Raw genomic sequence first — 15,318 nt, forward strand, 5'->3', positions numbered from 1 at the left:
AATATATATTTTGATTTGTTTAACATTTTTTTGGTTACTACATGATTCAATATGTGTTATTTAATAGTTTTGATGTCCTCACTATTATTCTACAATGTAGATAATAGGAAAAAATAAAGAAAAAGCCTTGAATGAGTAGGTGTTTCCAAACGTTTGACTGATACTGTATATGTTCTCAGGTCAGTGGTAGTATCTTACTGGAGATAATGAATGAGTTATACACATGTGTGGAGTGAAAACAAGGTGATTTTTTTATCCACCTATCAATGTATTAGGCTACTGAATATCGTATTGACACCATGACAGGACAGTAGCCCATTATTGGATTTACCCTTATGACTAATTATGATAGGTTTTATGTATTTTTTTTTATCTAAATAATATACAAATAATATTAAATATTTGATTGAAAATGTATATGACGACGTGCAGTTCCGTTCATTGCGTAACATCCGACATTCAGAGTGAAAACTTCCTGCCTGCCAGCTCAACGATGGCGTCTTGTTTTGAGGTTGGTGTTTTGACGAATGATATCCTTCAATAATGAAAAGGTGTTTTTCATTATTTGTGATGAAGATAAATAAATATGGCATTTGAAATGTGTTAGTGTACCCAATGGAGTACTCCTGTCTTTGTTTACAGTCTAATGGCCAGCGCTAATAGCATTAGCAAGCTAACGTTAGCAAATTTGCTAGCATTTCAGACCATTCTCTTTCGAACTCTTAGCTAGTTAACTTTATATGTTTTCAATTTGCTTTTAGTTTTTGATGTTTGTAGTGGATTAGCATGATACGTAGAAAACGTTACCTTGCTTTGTCTTGCCACTGTAAGGTACAGCACGGATCCGACATTCGAGTTAGTACTTTATGCAAGCTAGCTAATTAACGTTAGCTAAAAAGCTAGCTAATGTTTATGATATTTTCCATAGGTATCTGCGTCGGTCAGTGATGAACAGACCGAGAGTGCTTCATCTCAGAAAAGAGAGGAGAGACTACGAAAATTCCGTGAACTGCATTTCAGAAGGGTCTGTGTTCAAAAGTTATCCCATTTCAGACACATTTTAGTAACGTCATATGAAGCATTTCCTCATTTGAGTTTGGAAGTAGCTTGAGTTTACATGGTATATCTTGGATCTGTATTCTTTGTATTCACGTTCTGGAATTTATGTATTTTGTGGTAACCATTGCAGAATGAAGCGCGCAAGCTCAATCACAAGGAGGTTGTGGAGGAGGACAAAAGACTGAAGCTACCAACTAATTGGGAGGCAAAGAAAGCCCGTCTGGAGTGGGAACTAATGACTGATGAAAAGAAAAAGGTACATGTTCATCAACTGACTTAATTATAATCTATTAATTATATATGCCATTTAGCAGATGCTTTTATCCAAAGCAACTTAGTCATGCTTGAATACATTTTACGTATGGGTGGTCCTGGCAATCAAACCCACTATCCTGGCATTTTTAAGGCAGTGCTCTACCAACTGAGCTACAGATGTCCACAGCTATGTTGAACATTATTATTATCACAGAGGCACTGCTTTCTGGATGAACCGTCACATGTGTAGGACAATGTTTTTTTGTTGGCTGATGACAGAGAGCAGGATGTCAGAAGTCAACTGCAAGTTGTGTACCTTAGGATAATAGATAAGTAATAGAGGTCGACCAATTATGATTTTTCAACGCTGATACCGATTATTGGAGGACCAAAAAAAGCCAATACCGATTAATCGGCCAATTGTTTTATTTTTATAAAAAAAATATAGATATTTTTTGTTTTATATATTTGTAATAATGACAATTCCAACAATACTGAATGAACAATAAACACTTTTTTTTTACTTCATATAATGCATAAATAAAATCAATTTAGTCTCAAATAAATAATGAAACATGTTCAATTTGGTTTAAATAATGCAAAACACAGTGTTGGAGAAGAAAGTAAAAGTGCAATATGTGCCATGTAAAAAAGCTAACGTTTAAGTTCCTTGCTAAGAACATGAGAACATATGAAAGCTGGTGGTTCCTTTTAACATGAGTCTTCAATATTCCCAGTTAAGAAGTTTTAGGTTGTAGTTATTATAGGAATTATAGGACTATTTCTCTCTATACCATTTGTATCTCATATACCTTTGACTATTGGATGTTCTAATAGGCATTATAGTATTGCCAGCCTAATCTCAGGAGTTGATAGGCTTGAAGTCATAAACAGCGCTGTGCTTCAAGCATTGCTCAAAGCTGCTGGCAAACGCAGGAAAGTGCTGTTTGAATGAATGCTTACGAGGCTGCTGCTGCCTACCACCGCTCAGTCAGACTGCTCTATCAAATATCATCCTATACTTAATTATAATAAACACACAGAAATACGAGCCTTTGGTCATTAATATGGTCAAATCCGGAAACTATAATTTCGAAAACAAAACATTTATTCTTTCAGTGAAATAAGGAACTGTTAAGTATTTTATCGAATGGATGGCAACACTAAGTCTAAATATTGCTGTTACATTGCACAACCTTCAATGTTATGTCATAACTATGTCAAAATCTGACAAATGAATTACGGTCTTTGTTAGGAAGAAATGGTCCTCACACAGTTTGCAACAAGCCAGGCAGCCCAAACTGCTGCATATACCCTGACTCTGCTTGCACTGAACACAAGAGAAGTGACACAATTCCTATAGTTAATATTGCCTGCTAACATGCATTTCTTTTAACTAAATACGTAGGTTTATAAAAATATATAATTGTGTATTGATTTTAAGAAAGGCGTTGATGGTTAGGGACATTTGTGCAACGCTTGTGCTTTTTTTCGTGAATGCACTTTTGTTCAACTTCGCCAAACGGGTGATGATTTAAGTAGGCTGTGATTCAATGATAAATAACAGGCACCGCATTGATTATATGCAACGCAGAACAAGCTAGTTAACCTAGTAATATCATCAACCATGTGTAGTTAACTAGTGATTATGTGAAGAATGATTTTTTTTTTTTTTTATATAAGGTAAGTTTAATGCTAGCTAGCAACTTACCTTTGCTCCTTGCAGCCACAAGGTCCTTTTGATGCTGCACTCGCGTAACAGGTGGTCAGCCTGCCACGCAGTCTCCTCGTGGATTGCAATGTAATCAGCCATAATTACGTCCAAAAAGGCTGATTACCGATTGTTATGAAAACTTGAAATCGGCCCCGATTAATTGGCCAAGCCGATTTAAATGGTCGACCTCTAATAAGTAACGTTATCTAGTAATTGTATGCACACTGTTGCTGTTTAGTGACTTGGTGTGTGTCTGTGGGATTTCAGGAGTGTGCGGCCAAAGGGGAGGACTATGACCGGGTGAAACTGCTAGAGATCAGTGCTGAGGATGCTGAGCGGTGGGAGAGAAAGAAGAAGAAGAAGAACCCTGACCCAGGATTCTCAGGTGAGAGAGATTACTCTTTTTTTTGTTGTTGAGCGAACTGGACAGCTATGCCTCAGCTGGTCAGTTTTTCTGAACAAGAAAAACTATGCTTTCTATTTATAAGCTATAACTGGTAAGGCCACATGGTCAGGAAGAGCTAAGGTCTGCCTCTTTAGCTGAGGGCCATTCAATCATGTGCTTGGAGAGCATCTACCAGTATGTCATGCTGTACATCCTCAATCCATTTTTGTTTTTATGCTATCATCTAAAATAAGATATGCCTGGAGATACAAGTGGAAAGTGTGACTCTTCAATAATGTGCTGTAGAGCCTGGTTGTTTTTGAAGTCACCAACTCCACAAGGGCCAGTCAGTAATGCAGCAGAATAGAGGTCGACCGATTATGATTTTTCAACACCGATTATTGGAGGACCAAAAAAGCCGATACCGATTTGTTTTATTTTTATTTATCTATTTGTAATAATGACAATTACAACAAAACTGAATGAACACTTATTTTAACTTAATATAATACATTAATAAAATCAATTTAGCCTCAAATAAATAATGAAACATGTTCAATTTGGTTTAAATAATGCAAAAACAAAGTGTTACTTTCTTCTCCAAAAGTACAATATGTGCCATGTAAGAAAGCTAACGTTTAAGTTTCTTGCTCAGAACATGAGAACATATGAAAGCTGGTGGTTCCTTTTAACATGAGTCTTCAATATTCCCAGGTAAGAAGTTTTAGGTTGTAGTTATTATAGGAATTATAGGACTATTTCTCTCTACGATTTGTATTCCATATACCTTTGACTATTGGATGTTCTTATAGGCACTTTAGTATTGCCAGTGTAACAGTATAGCTTCCGTCCCTCTCCTCGCTCCTACCTGGGTTCGAACCAGGAACACATCGACAACAGCCACCCTCGAAGCAGCGTTACCCATGCAGAGCAAGGGGAACAACTACTCCAAGTCTCAGAGCGAGTGATGTTTGAAACGCTATTAGCGCGCACCCCGCTAACTAGCTAGCCATTTCATATCGGTTACACCAGCCTAATCTCGGGAGTTGATAGGCTTGAAGTCATAAACAGCGCAATGCTTGAAGCATTGCGAAGAGCTGCTGGCAAACGCACGAAAGTGCTGTTTGAATTAATGCTTACGAGCCTGCTGGTGCCTACCATCGCTCAGTCAGACTGCTCTATCAAATCATAGACTTAATTATAACATAATAACACACAGAAATACGAGCCTTTGTTCATTAAAATGGTAGAATCCGGAAACTATCATTTAGAAAACAAAACGTTTATTCTTTCAGTGAAATACGGAACCGCTCCGTATTTTATCTAATGGATGGCATCCCTAAGTCTAAATATTGCTGTTACATTTTACAACTTTCAATGTTATGTCAGAATTATGTACAATTCTGGCAAATTAATTACGGCCTTTGTTAGGAAGAAATGGACTTCGCACAGTTCGCAATGAGCCAGGCGGCCCAAACCTCTGCATATACCCTGACTGCTTGCACGGAACGCAAGAGAAGTGACAATTTCCCTAGTTACAAGAATTTCATGTTAGCAGGCAATATTAACTAAATATGCAGGTTTAAAAATATATACTTGTGTATTGATTTTAAAGAAAGGCATTGATGTTTATGGTTAGGTACATTGGTGCAACGACAGTGCTTTTTTTCGCAAATGCGCTTGTTAAATCATCACCCGTTTGTCGAAGTAGGCTGTGATTCAATGAGAAATGAACAGGCATCGCATCGATTATATGCAACGCAGGACACGCTAGATAAACTAGTAATATCATCAACCATGTGTAGTTAACTAGTGATTATGTTAAGATTGATTGTTTTTAATAAGATAAATTTAATGCTAGCTAGCAACTTACCTTGGCTTCTTGCTGCCCTCGCGTAACAGGTGGTCAGCCTGCCACGCAGGCTCCTCATGGAGTGCAATGTAAGGCAGGTGGTTAGAGCGTTGGACTAGTAACCGGAAGGTTGCAAAAACGAATCCCCGAGCTGACAAGGTAAAAGATCTGTCGTTCAGCCCCTGAACAAGGCAGTTAACCCACCGTTCCTAGGCGTCATTGAAAATAAGAATGTGTTCTTAACTGACTTTCCCAGTTAAATAAAGGTGTAAAACAAAAAAAATCTGCAAATCGGTGTCCAAAAATACCGATTGTTATGAAAACTTGAAATCGGCCATTCTGATTAATCGGTCGACTTCTACAGCAGAAGTTACATTGTGGAAGACGACTACTGTAGGTGGTACTGTCATTCCACAACAGGGCAGCCCTGTACCAAGGTATTCTGTAACGGAATTCTGGGTGCGTGTAAAGACCCCTCGGGATAAATCATTTTTAACTGCCTCCAATTTAATCTGCCAAAAGGGATCATTGCGTTCCCCAAATATGGCTGCCATCTGTTGCATCAAAACGTCTCTGAATTAAACCTCTGGGGAGAAAATTATCACCAGAGGGGCTTGAAAGCGGCCTCCTCATCTCCCCTAACCAGACGCAGGTTTTGTCACAGAGCTTTGCGCCTGCTTGTCGTTTGTTCCGGTAATTATAACCTCTCTTGTTTGCTGCCATTGGCCCGCAGGTTACGCGGAGGCCCAGCTGCGACAGTACCAGCGCCTCACCAAACAGATCAAACCAGACATGGACGGCTACGAGAGGCAGCGAGAGCAGTGGTGAGCCGGAGCCCCCTTATAAAACTCCTCTCTCATTTTCCATTACTGAGTGTCTTTGATATTGTCTCCAATGAGTCGACCGTGCAGGGTTGCTTCCCAATGTCCTCAAGCACAAGTCCTATATATTGGTTTTGAAAAGGCACATGTTTCAAAGACTGTTTCCCCCATAAAACGGGTACTATGAAATGTTTTAACCTCTCTGGGCTAGGCGGGACGAATTTGTCCCACCTACGCAACAGCCAGTTGAATCCCGTGGCGCGATTTTCACATACCTTAGAAATGCTATTACTTCAATTTCTCAAACATATGACTATTTTACAGCATTTTAAAGACAAGACTCTCGTTAATCTAACCACACTGTCCGATTTCAAAAAGGCTTTACAACGAAAGCAAAACATTAGATTATGTCAGCAGAGTACCCAGCCAGAAATAATCAGACACCCATTTTTCAAGCTAGCATATAATGTCACAAAAACCCAGAAGACAGCTAAATGCAGCACTAACTTTTGATCTTCATCAGATGACACACCTAGGACATTATGTTATACAATACATGCATGTTTTGTTCAATCAAGTTCATATTTATATCAAAAAACAGCTTTTTACATTAGCATGTGACGTTCAGAACTAGCATACCCCCCGCAAACTTCCGGGGAATTTACTAACAATTTACTAAATTACTCACGATAAACGTTCACAAAAAACATAACAATTATTTTAAGAATTATAGATACAGAACTCCTTTGTGCAATCGAGGTGTCCGATTTTAAAATAGCTTTTCGGTGAAAGCACATTTTGCAATATTCTCAGTAGATAGCCCAGCCATCACGGCTAGCTATTTAGACACCCTCAAAGTTTAGCCCTGACCAAAGTCAGATTTACTATTACAAAAGTTTGATTACCTTTGTTGTCTTCGTCAGAATGCACTCCCAGGACTGCTACTTCAATAACAAATGTTGGTTTGGTCCAAAATAATCCATCGTTATATCCAAATAGCGGCGTTTTGTTCGTGCGTTCCAGACACTATCTGAAATGGTAAATCAGGGTCACGAGCATGGCGCAATTCGTGACAAAAAAAATCTAAATATTCCATTACCGTACTTCGAAGCATGTCAACCGCTGTTTAAAATCCATTTTTATGCCATTTTTCTCATAAAAAAAGCGATAATATTCTGACCGGGAATCTCCGTTTAGGTAAACAGAGGAAAGAAAACAAAGCATTCGGTCGACGCGGGCACGCGCCTGAGTCTCACAGTACTGTAACCAGCCACTACCCAAATGCGCTACTTTTTTTCAGCCAGAGCCTGCAAAGCCACGATTCAGCTTTTTGCCGCCTTCTGAGAGCCCATGTGAGCCGTAGGAAGTGTCACGTAACAGCAGAGATCCTTTGTAATGGATAGAGATGGCAAAGAAGGCCAAGAAATGGTCAGACAGGGTACTTCCTGTACAGAATCTTCTCAGGTTTTGACCTGCCATTTGAGTTCTGTTATACTCACAGACACCATTCAAACAGTTTTAGAAACTTTGGAGTGTTTTCTATCCAAAGCCAATAATTATATGCATATTCTAGTTACTGGGCAGGAGTAGTAACCGGAATTAAATCGGGTACGTTTTTTATCCAGCCGTGTCAATACTGCCCCCTAGCCCTAACAGGTTAATTGCGTAAAATGGATAATTGACGATACTATCACACAGTTTTCACTGATCATGTGCACAAAGGATTCAATTAAATGTCAGGCAGTGTGCCCCACTCCTGCCCCATGGTTAGTTTTGACATTGTCACAAAATAATTGAATGTCTTAAGTGTCAATGTGAGGCATACGCTCAGAGAGGAACGGTATGGTTGTAGTTATGGTGGGTTTTCTTGATCAGCCGAAGATGAGTTCAGAACCCACAGGTTTTCCGCCTTAATTGCTGCCACATGTGGAGCTGTGAAGGGTGCACTACACTACAGCATAATGTTTCCAGTCATAGAGATGGGTCACATATTCAGCTTGAAGAGATGGTTGGTGTTGAGGAGAATCATTAAAATTGATATTGTGTTAACCGACTCTCCTGTTCTGTCTCACAGTGGCGAGGACTTCCACCCCACATCCAACAGCCTGATCCATGGGACCCACGTCCCATCCAAGGAGGGCATCGACCGCATGGTGGAGGATGTGGAGAAACAGTAAGTGTAACAGAGACGAGAGCGAGATCCTATCCTCCTCTGACCTCCCATTTAATGCACTGGAGTCCAAAACAAGGTCCAATTGTGGAAAGAGTGAGAACCCTCTGTGAATGGGAGAGGCAGACATGTGCGTGCATGAAACCAGGGCATATCTGATGCCTACTGAATGAACCCCAGTGTTGGGAGCCTGATGGGACTGGCTGATAAGGCTCTTTTATGGTATCTCCTGCTGGGGAGGTGCTGGAAAACTTAGAAAGAATATGTGGCCTAGTTAATGAGCCCTCATCTCTGATTCTCACCCCTTAGATTACCCTAGTTTCTGTTGCATCTGCATGATTTGGTGTTAAATTGGCCAGAACAGATTTTCCCCAATAAAGTAATGCATGGCGTGCCGTTCAAAAGAATGGCCATGGAATAGAGCAGTCGAGCTGGACGTTAGACCTTCCATACCAGCTAAGGTCAAGTCCTGAAGTCCCTCACACCTGACCAGCTTATTCCCTTCCGTAGCGTCCCTTGGTTACATTTGCCTTTATCTTTTCTCTCCTCTCAGTGCTAAACTATTTTTGGGAGGCCTTGTGTTAGTGATGCTCCTGTGAGAGATTAGACAGGGAAGGAGCTGCCAGAGCATGACGCACATCTCTGCTTTGAAGACACTAAGTTAAGGCTGTGAGTTAGAAAAGTGACTGTGTGTGCCAGCCTGTGTGTTCGAGTAGAAGAGTAAGGTTTTCCATTGGTGCTTTGGCATAATTATGAACTTGTAGACTGTCTTCGTTTAGGGATTGTTGCCTGTGTGTGATTGAGTCGTTCTGGAGAGGTCAGATTTTCAGTGACTGAATGAGTTTTTTTATACTATGATTGTCATTCTTTTGGTTTGTAAGTTGTGTCCTTTTTGCTTTCTTGACACGGATCCTTTGCTGTTCTTCACAGGATTGAGAAGCGGGCCAAATACAGCCGGCGCAGGGCCTATAACGATGACGCAGACATTGACTACATCAATGAGAGGAACGCCAAGTTCAACAAGAAGGCAGAGCGGTTCTATGGCAAATACACAGCCGAGATCAAGCAGAATCTGGAGAGAGGCACAGCAGTCTAACTGGACTGGTCAATCTAATGGGCGCTACCATTTCCACTGCTTTGTTGTAACTGAAGGCCATAATTAGTTACTGTGGTTACAGGACCCATTTCAGTTGGTCACAATGCATACGTATCTGAGATCTAAGTTTGTATTTTGACGCTGACATTTCTTTAGAGGCATTTTATAACATATTTTACTGTATTGTTACTATAACACTGTGAATCATGGAATGGCTAGAGTACAACCTGAATAATCTTCTAATGCTATTTCTGCCTTTCTGTCAATGTTTATCGTGTGTATGAACACGTGTTAAAAAAACGGACGTTTTTGTAATATAGCTGATTTGTAAGTCTTACCCTCAGATTGCTGCTTGCAGTATGGGTTGGGGGGGGGGGGGGGGGGGGTGGCTTGCCGTGAGAATGAAACGCTATCATTCACCTTAAGGCTACACTGTGTTTATTAGTTATGCCAGCAGAAGAATGTGCTAGTGTAGGTGCACGAGGGGATAAACAAATTAAACAATTTCAGCGTTATCACTCATCTCTGTTAAGCCCCCAAGCAGAATATGAGCTAGGAGAGGCTTGTGACCTAAAATGAGATCAAAGACTGTCAACAGATTCACATGCTATATTCAGTTTCTCTCTTCTGTATTAATGCACACTATGGGTTATTCAAAAATATGATGTGGGGGTCCTATAAACACGAATAGAATTTGATCCTCATCCTTTGTCATTTGAATCAGACATCTGTGTAATGTTTCGTCAGACTTAATGAATGTGTTCTGGTAATAAGATGGGGAAGAGGTGTTTCAAAGGCTAGCGTGCCAGAAAATATTTACAAGTTGTTTATGATTTCTTGGTAGATGAGGACGGAGTGTGGGGGCTTTATACCCTGGTCAAAAAATCCTGTAGGATTTTGTGTCACCTGTATCAGAATCCTATTGGAATTGTATTTGACTAATTATTTCCTATTGGGAATCAAAAGTATTTTGATTGAATCCTATAGATTTTTGATAAGTCTTCTAGGATTTTGTCACCCCAATCAGAATGCTATTATAGCTTTTTTTTCTCAAATGAACCCATTAAGTAATAATTTGTCATTGGTTCCAGTACAATACAACAGCATTAATTACTACATTTCCATCGATCAGTTCTGTCATTTCTGTTTTATTCACCTGTAAGAAAGCCTGTCCTTTTAAGAGTGACTGGTGACTGTCATTTCTGATTTATTCACCTGTAAGAAAGCCTGTCCTTTTAAGAGTGACTGGTGACTGTCATTTCTGTTTTATTCACCTGTAAGAAAGCCTGTCCTTTTAAGAGTGACTGGTGACTGTCATTTCTGTTTTATTCACCTGTAAGAAAGCCTGTCCTTTTAAGAGTGACTGGTGACTGTCATTTCTGTTTTATTCACCTGTAAGAAAGCCTGTCCTTTTAAGAGTGACTGGTGACTGTCATTTCTGTTTTATTCACCTGTAAGAAAGCCTGTCCTTTTAAGAGTGACTGGTGACTGTCATTTCTGATTTATTCACCTGTAAGAAAGCCTGTCCTTTTAAGAGTGACTGACGTCACAACTAACGTGAGCTTGCAGCGTTAATTATCCTAACACCCAAGTTTAGCTCGCCAACTGTGGCTGTGCAGGGAATCTCCGGTTTTCTAACATTATTATTCTAACTATTTTATCCTTCACTGTGAGTACAGTATTTGTTTCCTGACGAAGTTTGAAATGTTTTAGTCACATTTTCGTAACTGCAGCATTTTATCCACTCGTTTTTATGCTAGCTAAGAAATTATAGTAACAGTTACTGTTAGGCACATTTTGCCTGTCAGATGACTCGCTCGCTGGATTTTTAACTATTTGTATGCGGTTTTTGAGTCGCTGTATTGTTATAGTATTTGTTATAGCATAACATTTTGGAACCAGTCCTATTGGACTGCAATCCTATAGGATTTTATCTTATAGCATCGTATAGGAATCCAATACAAAAATCCTATCAAATTTTGGAACCAGTGATATTGTGCTCCTATTGGATAAAATCCTACAGGATATAAAGTCTAGGATAGGTTCCAAAATCAGACGATTTCCTATTGGATTTTTATATTTATTGGAATCCTTTTGTGTTATTTGACTAGGGCAATCACTTCTTTGGCATTTGATTCTACTGTGCAGAGTTGTTGGGACCTGGTTTGGTTCTCAGGTGAGGGTTGTTTCTTTTGGATTATCCTCTGATCAGCCTGAGGATATTGGCTGAAGATGTAAAGCAGGGGTGTCAAACTCATTTCATGGAGGGCCTAATGTCTGGTTTTTGTTTTTTCCTTTCAATTAAGACCTAGACAACCAGGTGACGGAGTTCCTTACTAATAAGTGACCTTAATTCATCAATCACGTACAAGGGAGGAGAGAACCCGCAGACACTCGTCCCTCTGTGGAATGAGTTTGACACGTGATGTAAAGGAAATAAATACTACAAAACATGAAATAACCAGGTTACATTTAAGGCTATAGAACTATGATAGTGCTTTGCATTTTAGCCTCATGGAGAGCCACCTTTGGCAGTTATCTTTAGTGGTCTTAAATGGGCAGCACCATACATTTTATAGGTATTTCCTCTCCCTTTTCACTATTGGGCCTATCCACAATCATGTGCCTGATGAGCAGGCAATGACCTACAGATACCGTGTCATGTTTTTCCATCAGAGAGATCACATGAACAAGCTTTTTCCTCGTACAATTACAAGAGAATGTGATGGGTTAGCCAAACGGCTGTTGTTGGAAGTTATTCTCTTTGAAGATTGATTAGATAAGAGCGTGTATCAATTGGAAATCTGTTACACAGTGATAACTCTATTGTTAATACCCGTATATGGTACAGGGCTAGGTGTTTTGAATGAAAATCTAATTCATGTGATTTACCCAAATAGATGCTTGGTATCCCTAGTAGGATAGAAAATTAAATATCAAATAAAGTTTGCCCGCAAGGGGAGACTTTTAGCATTTTTCTCACGACAAACTGAAAAGGCATTCTGTGTTCCACACACAATGTAATCCTTTATGTCCTGCTGTAAACACTAGTTTTTTTCTCTCCTAAAGATGTGTAACGACACTTTTTGTGGTATTGCCAGAATGTTCCCGATTTAGGGCTCTATTCAATCAGATCCGCTTTAGCCGACATCTGCATAGCGGTTATTTTGATGGTGGAGGAGGTGGAACTGTGTTAGAGCTGTTAAATCCACAAGTGGCTCCGGGCATTATACCTAAAGTGGACATTGCCATTGGCTGCATGGAGTTGCATTAACAGAAATACAGCCTTGTTTACAAGTTGGAACACTGGAATGTGAGATGTAATCTACACCTCCATTAGGAAGATAGAAATGCTCATTTTTATGATTTCTCAATTTGAGCGTCATTATTTCTATATAGCCTACACTTTCTTGTTCTGAACTTCTAATGCCAGTGGGTCGGGTGTGGCTTCATGACAATGATCACAAGAGCAGCTGCTCAGCCATTTTTGACAGCGCAAACGCAGTTTCACCTCCAAAGCTGCCAAAACATCTGCTATGCGTGTGTCTGCTATCGCCGGTAAACCCTTGATCTGATTGAATCTAGCCCTTATAGACTGTAGCTCCTTTGTGGCCAGATCATACAATCAGAGGAGAGAAAATACCCTCATGTCATGTAAAAAGACAGAAGGGAGAATATCTGTCCTGAGGTGTGGCTGATTGCATTACTCCTGCCTGAACGCTTGCTCGTTATGCAGTAATTTATGTGTATAAAAGTAATGATATAAGAAAATCCTTGTGCATGAGGAATCCTCTAGACACACAACAATGACAAGTTAGACCTGCCTTTCCGCCTCCTCATCTGATGAAATGACAAATTATTGTGATTTGTTTGAGACTATGCACAATGACATTGATATTGAAATCAAATCAAATGTATTTATATAGCCCTTCTTACATCAGGTGATATCTCAAAGTGCTGTACAGAAACCCAGCCTAAAACCCCAAACAGCAAGCAATGCAGGTGTAGAAGCACGGTGGCTAGGAAAAACTCCCTAGAAAGGCCAAAACCTAGGAAGAAACCTAGAGAGGAACCAGGCTATGAGGGGTGGCCAGTCCTCTTCTGGCTGTGCCGGGTGGAGATTATAACAGCACATGGCCTAGATGTTCAAATGTTCATAAATGACCAGCATAGTCAAATAATAATAATCATAGTAGTTGTCGAGGGTGCAACAGTCAGTAACACAAGAGTAAGTGTCAGTTGGCTTTTTCATAGCCGATCTTTGAGAGTATCTCTACCGCTCCTGCTGTCTCTAGAGAGTTGAAAACAGCAGGTCTGGGACAGGTAGCAATAGGTCAGGGTTCCAGCAGGTCTGGGACAGCAGGTCTGGGACAGGTAGCACGTCCGGTGAACAGGTCAGGGTTCCATAGCTGCAGGCAGAACAGTTGGAACTGGAGCAGCAGCACGGCCAGGTGAACTGGGGACAGCAAGAAGTCATCAAGCCAGGTAGTCCTGAGGCATGGTCCTAGGGCTCAGGTCCTCCGAGAGAGAGAAAGAAAGAAAGAGAAAGAGAGAATTAGAGAGCATAATTAAATTCACACAGGACACCGGAAAAGACATGAGAAATACTCCAGATGTGACAGACTGACCCTAGCCCCCCGACACATAAACTACTGCTGCATAAATACTGGAGGCTGAGACTGGAGGGGTCAGGAGACACTGTGGCCCCATCGGATGAAACCCCCGGACAGGGCCAAACAGGTAGGCAATAACCCCACCCACTTTGCCAAAGCACAGCCTCCACACCACTGGAGGGATATCTCCAACCACCAACATACCATCCCGGGACAAAGGTGTGGTGATCAATCTTACATTTTCATAGAGATAAGACAGTTGCTAAGCATGTACTGTATTGAACAATATAGGGTCTTTGTGTGGCATCTTTGATTGTGTGGCATGACATGGGAATATCAGATTCAAACCTCAAGCCATGGGATTGCAGTTTAATTTATTACTCCCCCAGTGATAAAACAGGAAATCACAGTTTATGGTAAATGAATCAGTTAAATTTACACATACGCCAAGATCTTGTCATAATAATAGGCTTACTGAGTCTCAGGTAAAATGTATCTGACTACTAGACAGTTTTACGAGACATAATGACACTTTGGGTTAGATCAGGTAACTCAGGAGAGAACATGTTCAAAAAAAGCTCAGTCATGTGTTAGCAGACATTTGGCACCTGTCTGAGTTCTCTCCTCTCCCTGAACAAAGAGTTTAACTCACCCGCCAAAACCAAACCCCACCTTCACAAATACTGCTCTATGAGTGTGGCTGTGACTTCTGGATGATGTATGGCAAGTTTATTACACTGAAATCTGAGCCTGAGTAAATCATTCATTAAAACCACTAAACATGAGGTGGCCATGTTGAAGGTAGGTGCTATGACAAGAAGGTAGGTGCTATGTAGTTGTTTTTTACAGGGGGTCCAATTCAGACCTCAAATCACTAACATAGCCATTGTCCCCCAATCAATTACTTAAATTCGATTGGCTTTAACCACCCAAAAACATTCCATCACTAAACTAGTTGTCAGTGTCACTCATCTCTTGAAGTGTTTAGGAATCAGAACTGCAGCCCTCACTTCAGTGGTGCAACTCTGACACTATGTGGTCAACATGTGCATCACAGCCAGGGGTGCAACTTTCACTCTGAGGGAGCATGACATCCCCACATTCAGAAATTTCATTTTTGCCCCCCCCCGTTTTATCATTGCATTGTGAAAGACAAAAGGCGGCATCGGTGTGCTTTAGGACCATGCAGACTCCTCAGAGCGGTCAGGTAGGCTGTTTGGTGGTTTCAGCCGCCTGGAATTAGGGTCGCGCGGACACCACATAGACAACAGTTGCCTCTGTTTGCACTGTGTTTTTTTTCTTCTTCTCTGAGTTGTAAAAGCAAGCAGAGCTACTAGCTACTCTGTATTTGAC

The 15,318-nt window shown here is 40.5% G+C and overlaps 1 protein-coding gene across 2 annotated transcripts; it reads left to right on the top strand.

Annotated features, from left to right (window-relative positions):
- Positions 1-482: 482 nt before the first annotated feature.
- syf2 (SYF2 homolog, RNA splicing factor (S. cerevisiae)) lies at positions 483-10,470 on the top strand. 2 transcript variants are annotated; one of them, NM_001140340.1, is made up of 7 exons: positions 483-511; positions 929-1,024; positions 1,190-1,315; positions 3,296-3,413; positions 5,999-6,089; positions 8,161-8,259; positions 9,187-10,470. In NM_001140340.1, exons 1-7 carry the CDS (start codon positions 494-496, stop codon positions 9,350-9,352), a joined length of 714 nt encoding a protein of 237 aa, NP_001133812.1. In that variant the 5' UTR covers positions 483-493; the 3' UTR covers positions 9,353-10,470. The 2 variants fall into 2 exon arrangements, with proteins under 2 accessions (NP_001133812.1, XP_045570147.1); XM_045714191.2 differs by lacking the exon at positions 483-511 and adding an exon at positions 513-551 and having other exon boundaries at positions 9,187-9,760.
- The last annotated feature ends 4,848 nt before the right edge of the window (positions 10,471-15,318 follow it).

The sequence above is a fragment of the Salmo salar genome, chromosome 01 (genome assembly GCF_965601325.2).
Source record: "Salmo salar chromosome 01, fSalSal1, whole genome shotgun sequence".
Lineage (NCBI taxonomy): Eukaryota > Metazoa > Chordata > Actinopteri > Salmoniformes > Salmonidae > Salmo > Salmo salar.

Bases quoted from the DNA above. Each gene is read 5' to 3' on its own strand.
- syf2 (XM_045714191.2), top strand. From the start codon at position 528: ATGATATCCTTCAATAATGAAAAG. The intron at 1,025-1,189 runs GTCTGTGTTCAA...TAACCATTGCAG, and splicing joins GTGAACTGCATTTCAGAAGG to AATGAAGCGCGCAAGCTCAA. The intron at 3,414-5,998 runs GTGAGAGAGATT...ATTGGCCCGCAG, and splicing joins CCCTGACCCAGGATTCTCAG to GTTACGCGGAGGCCCAGCTG.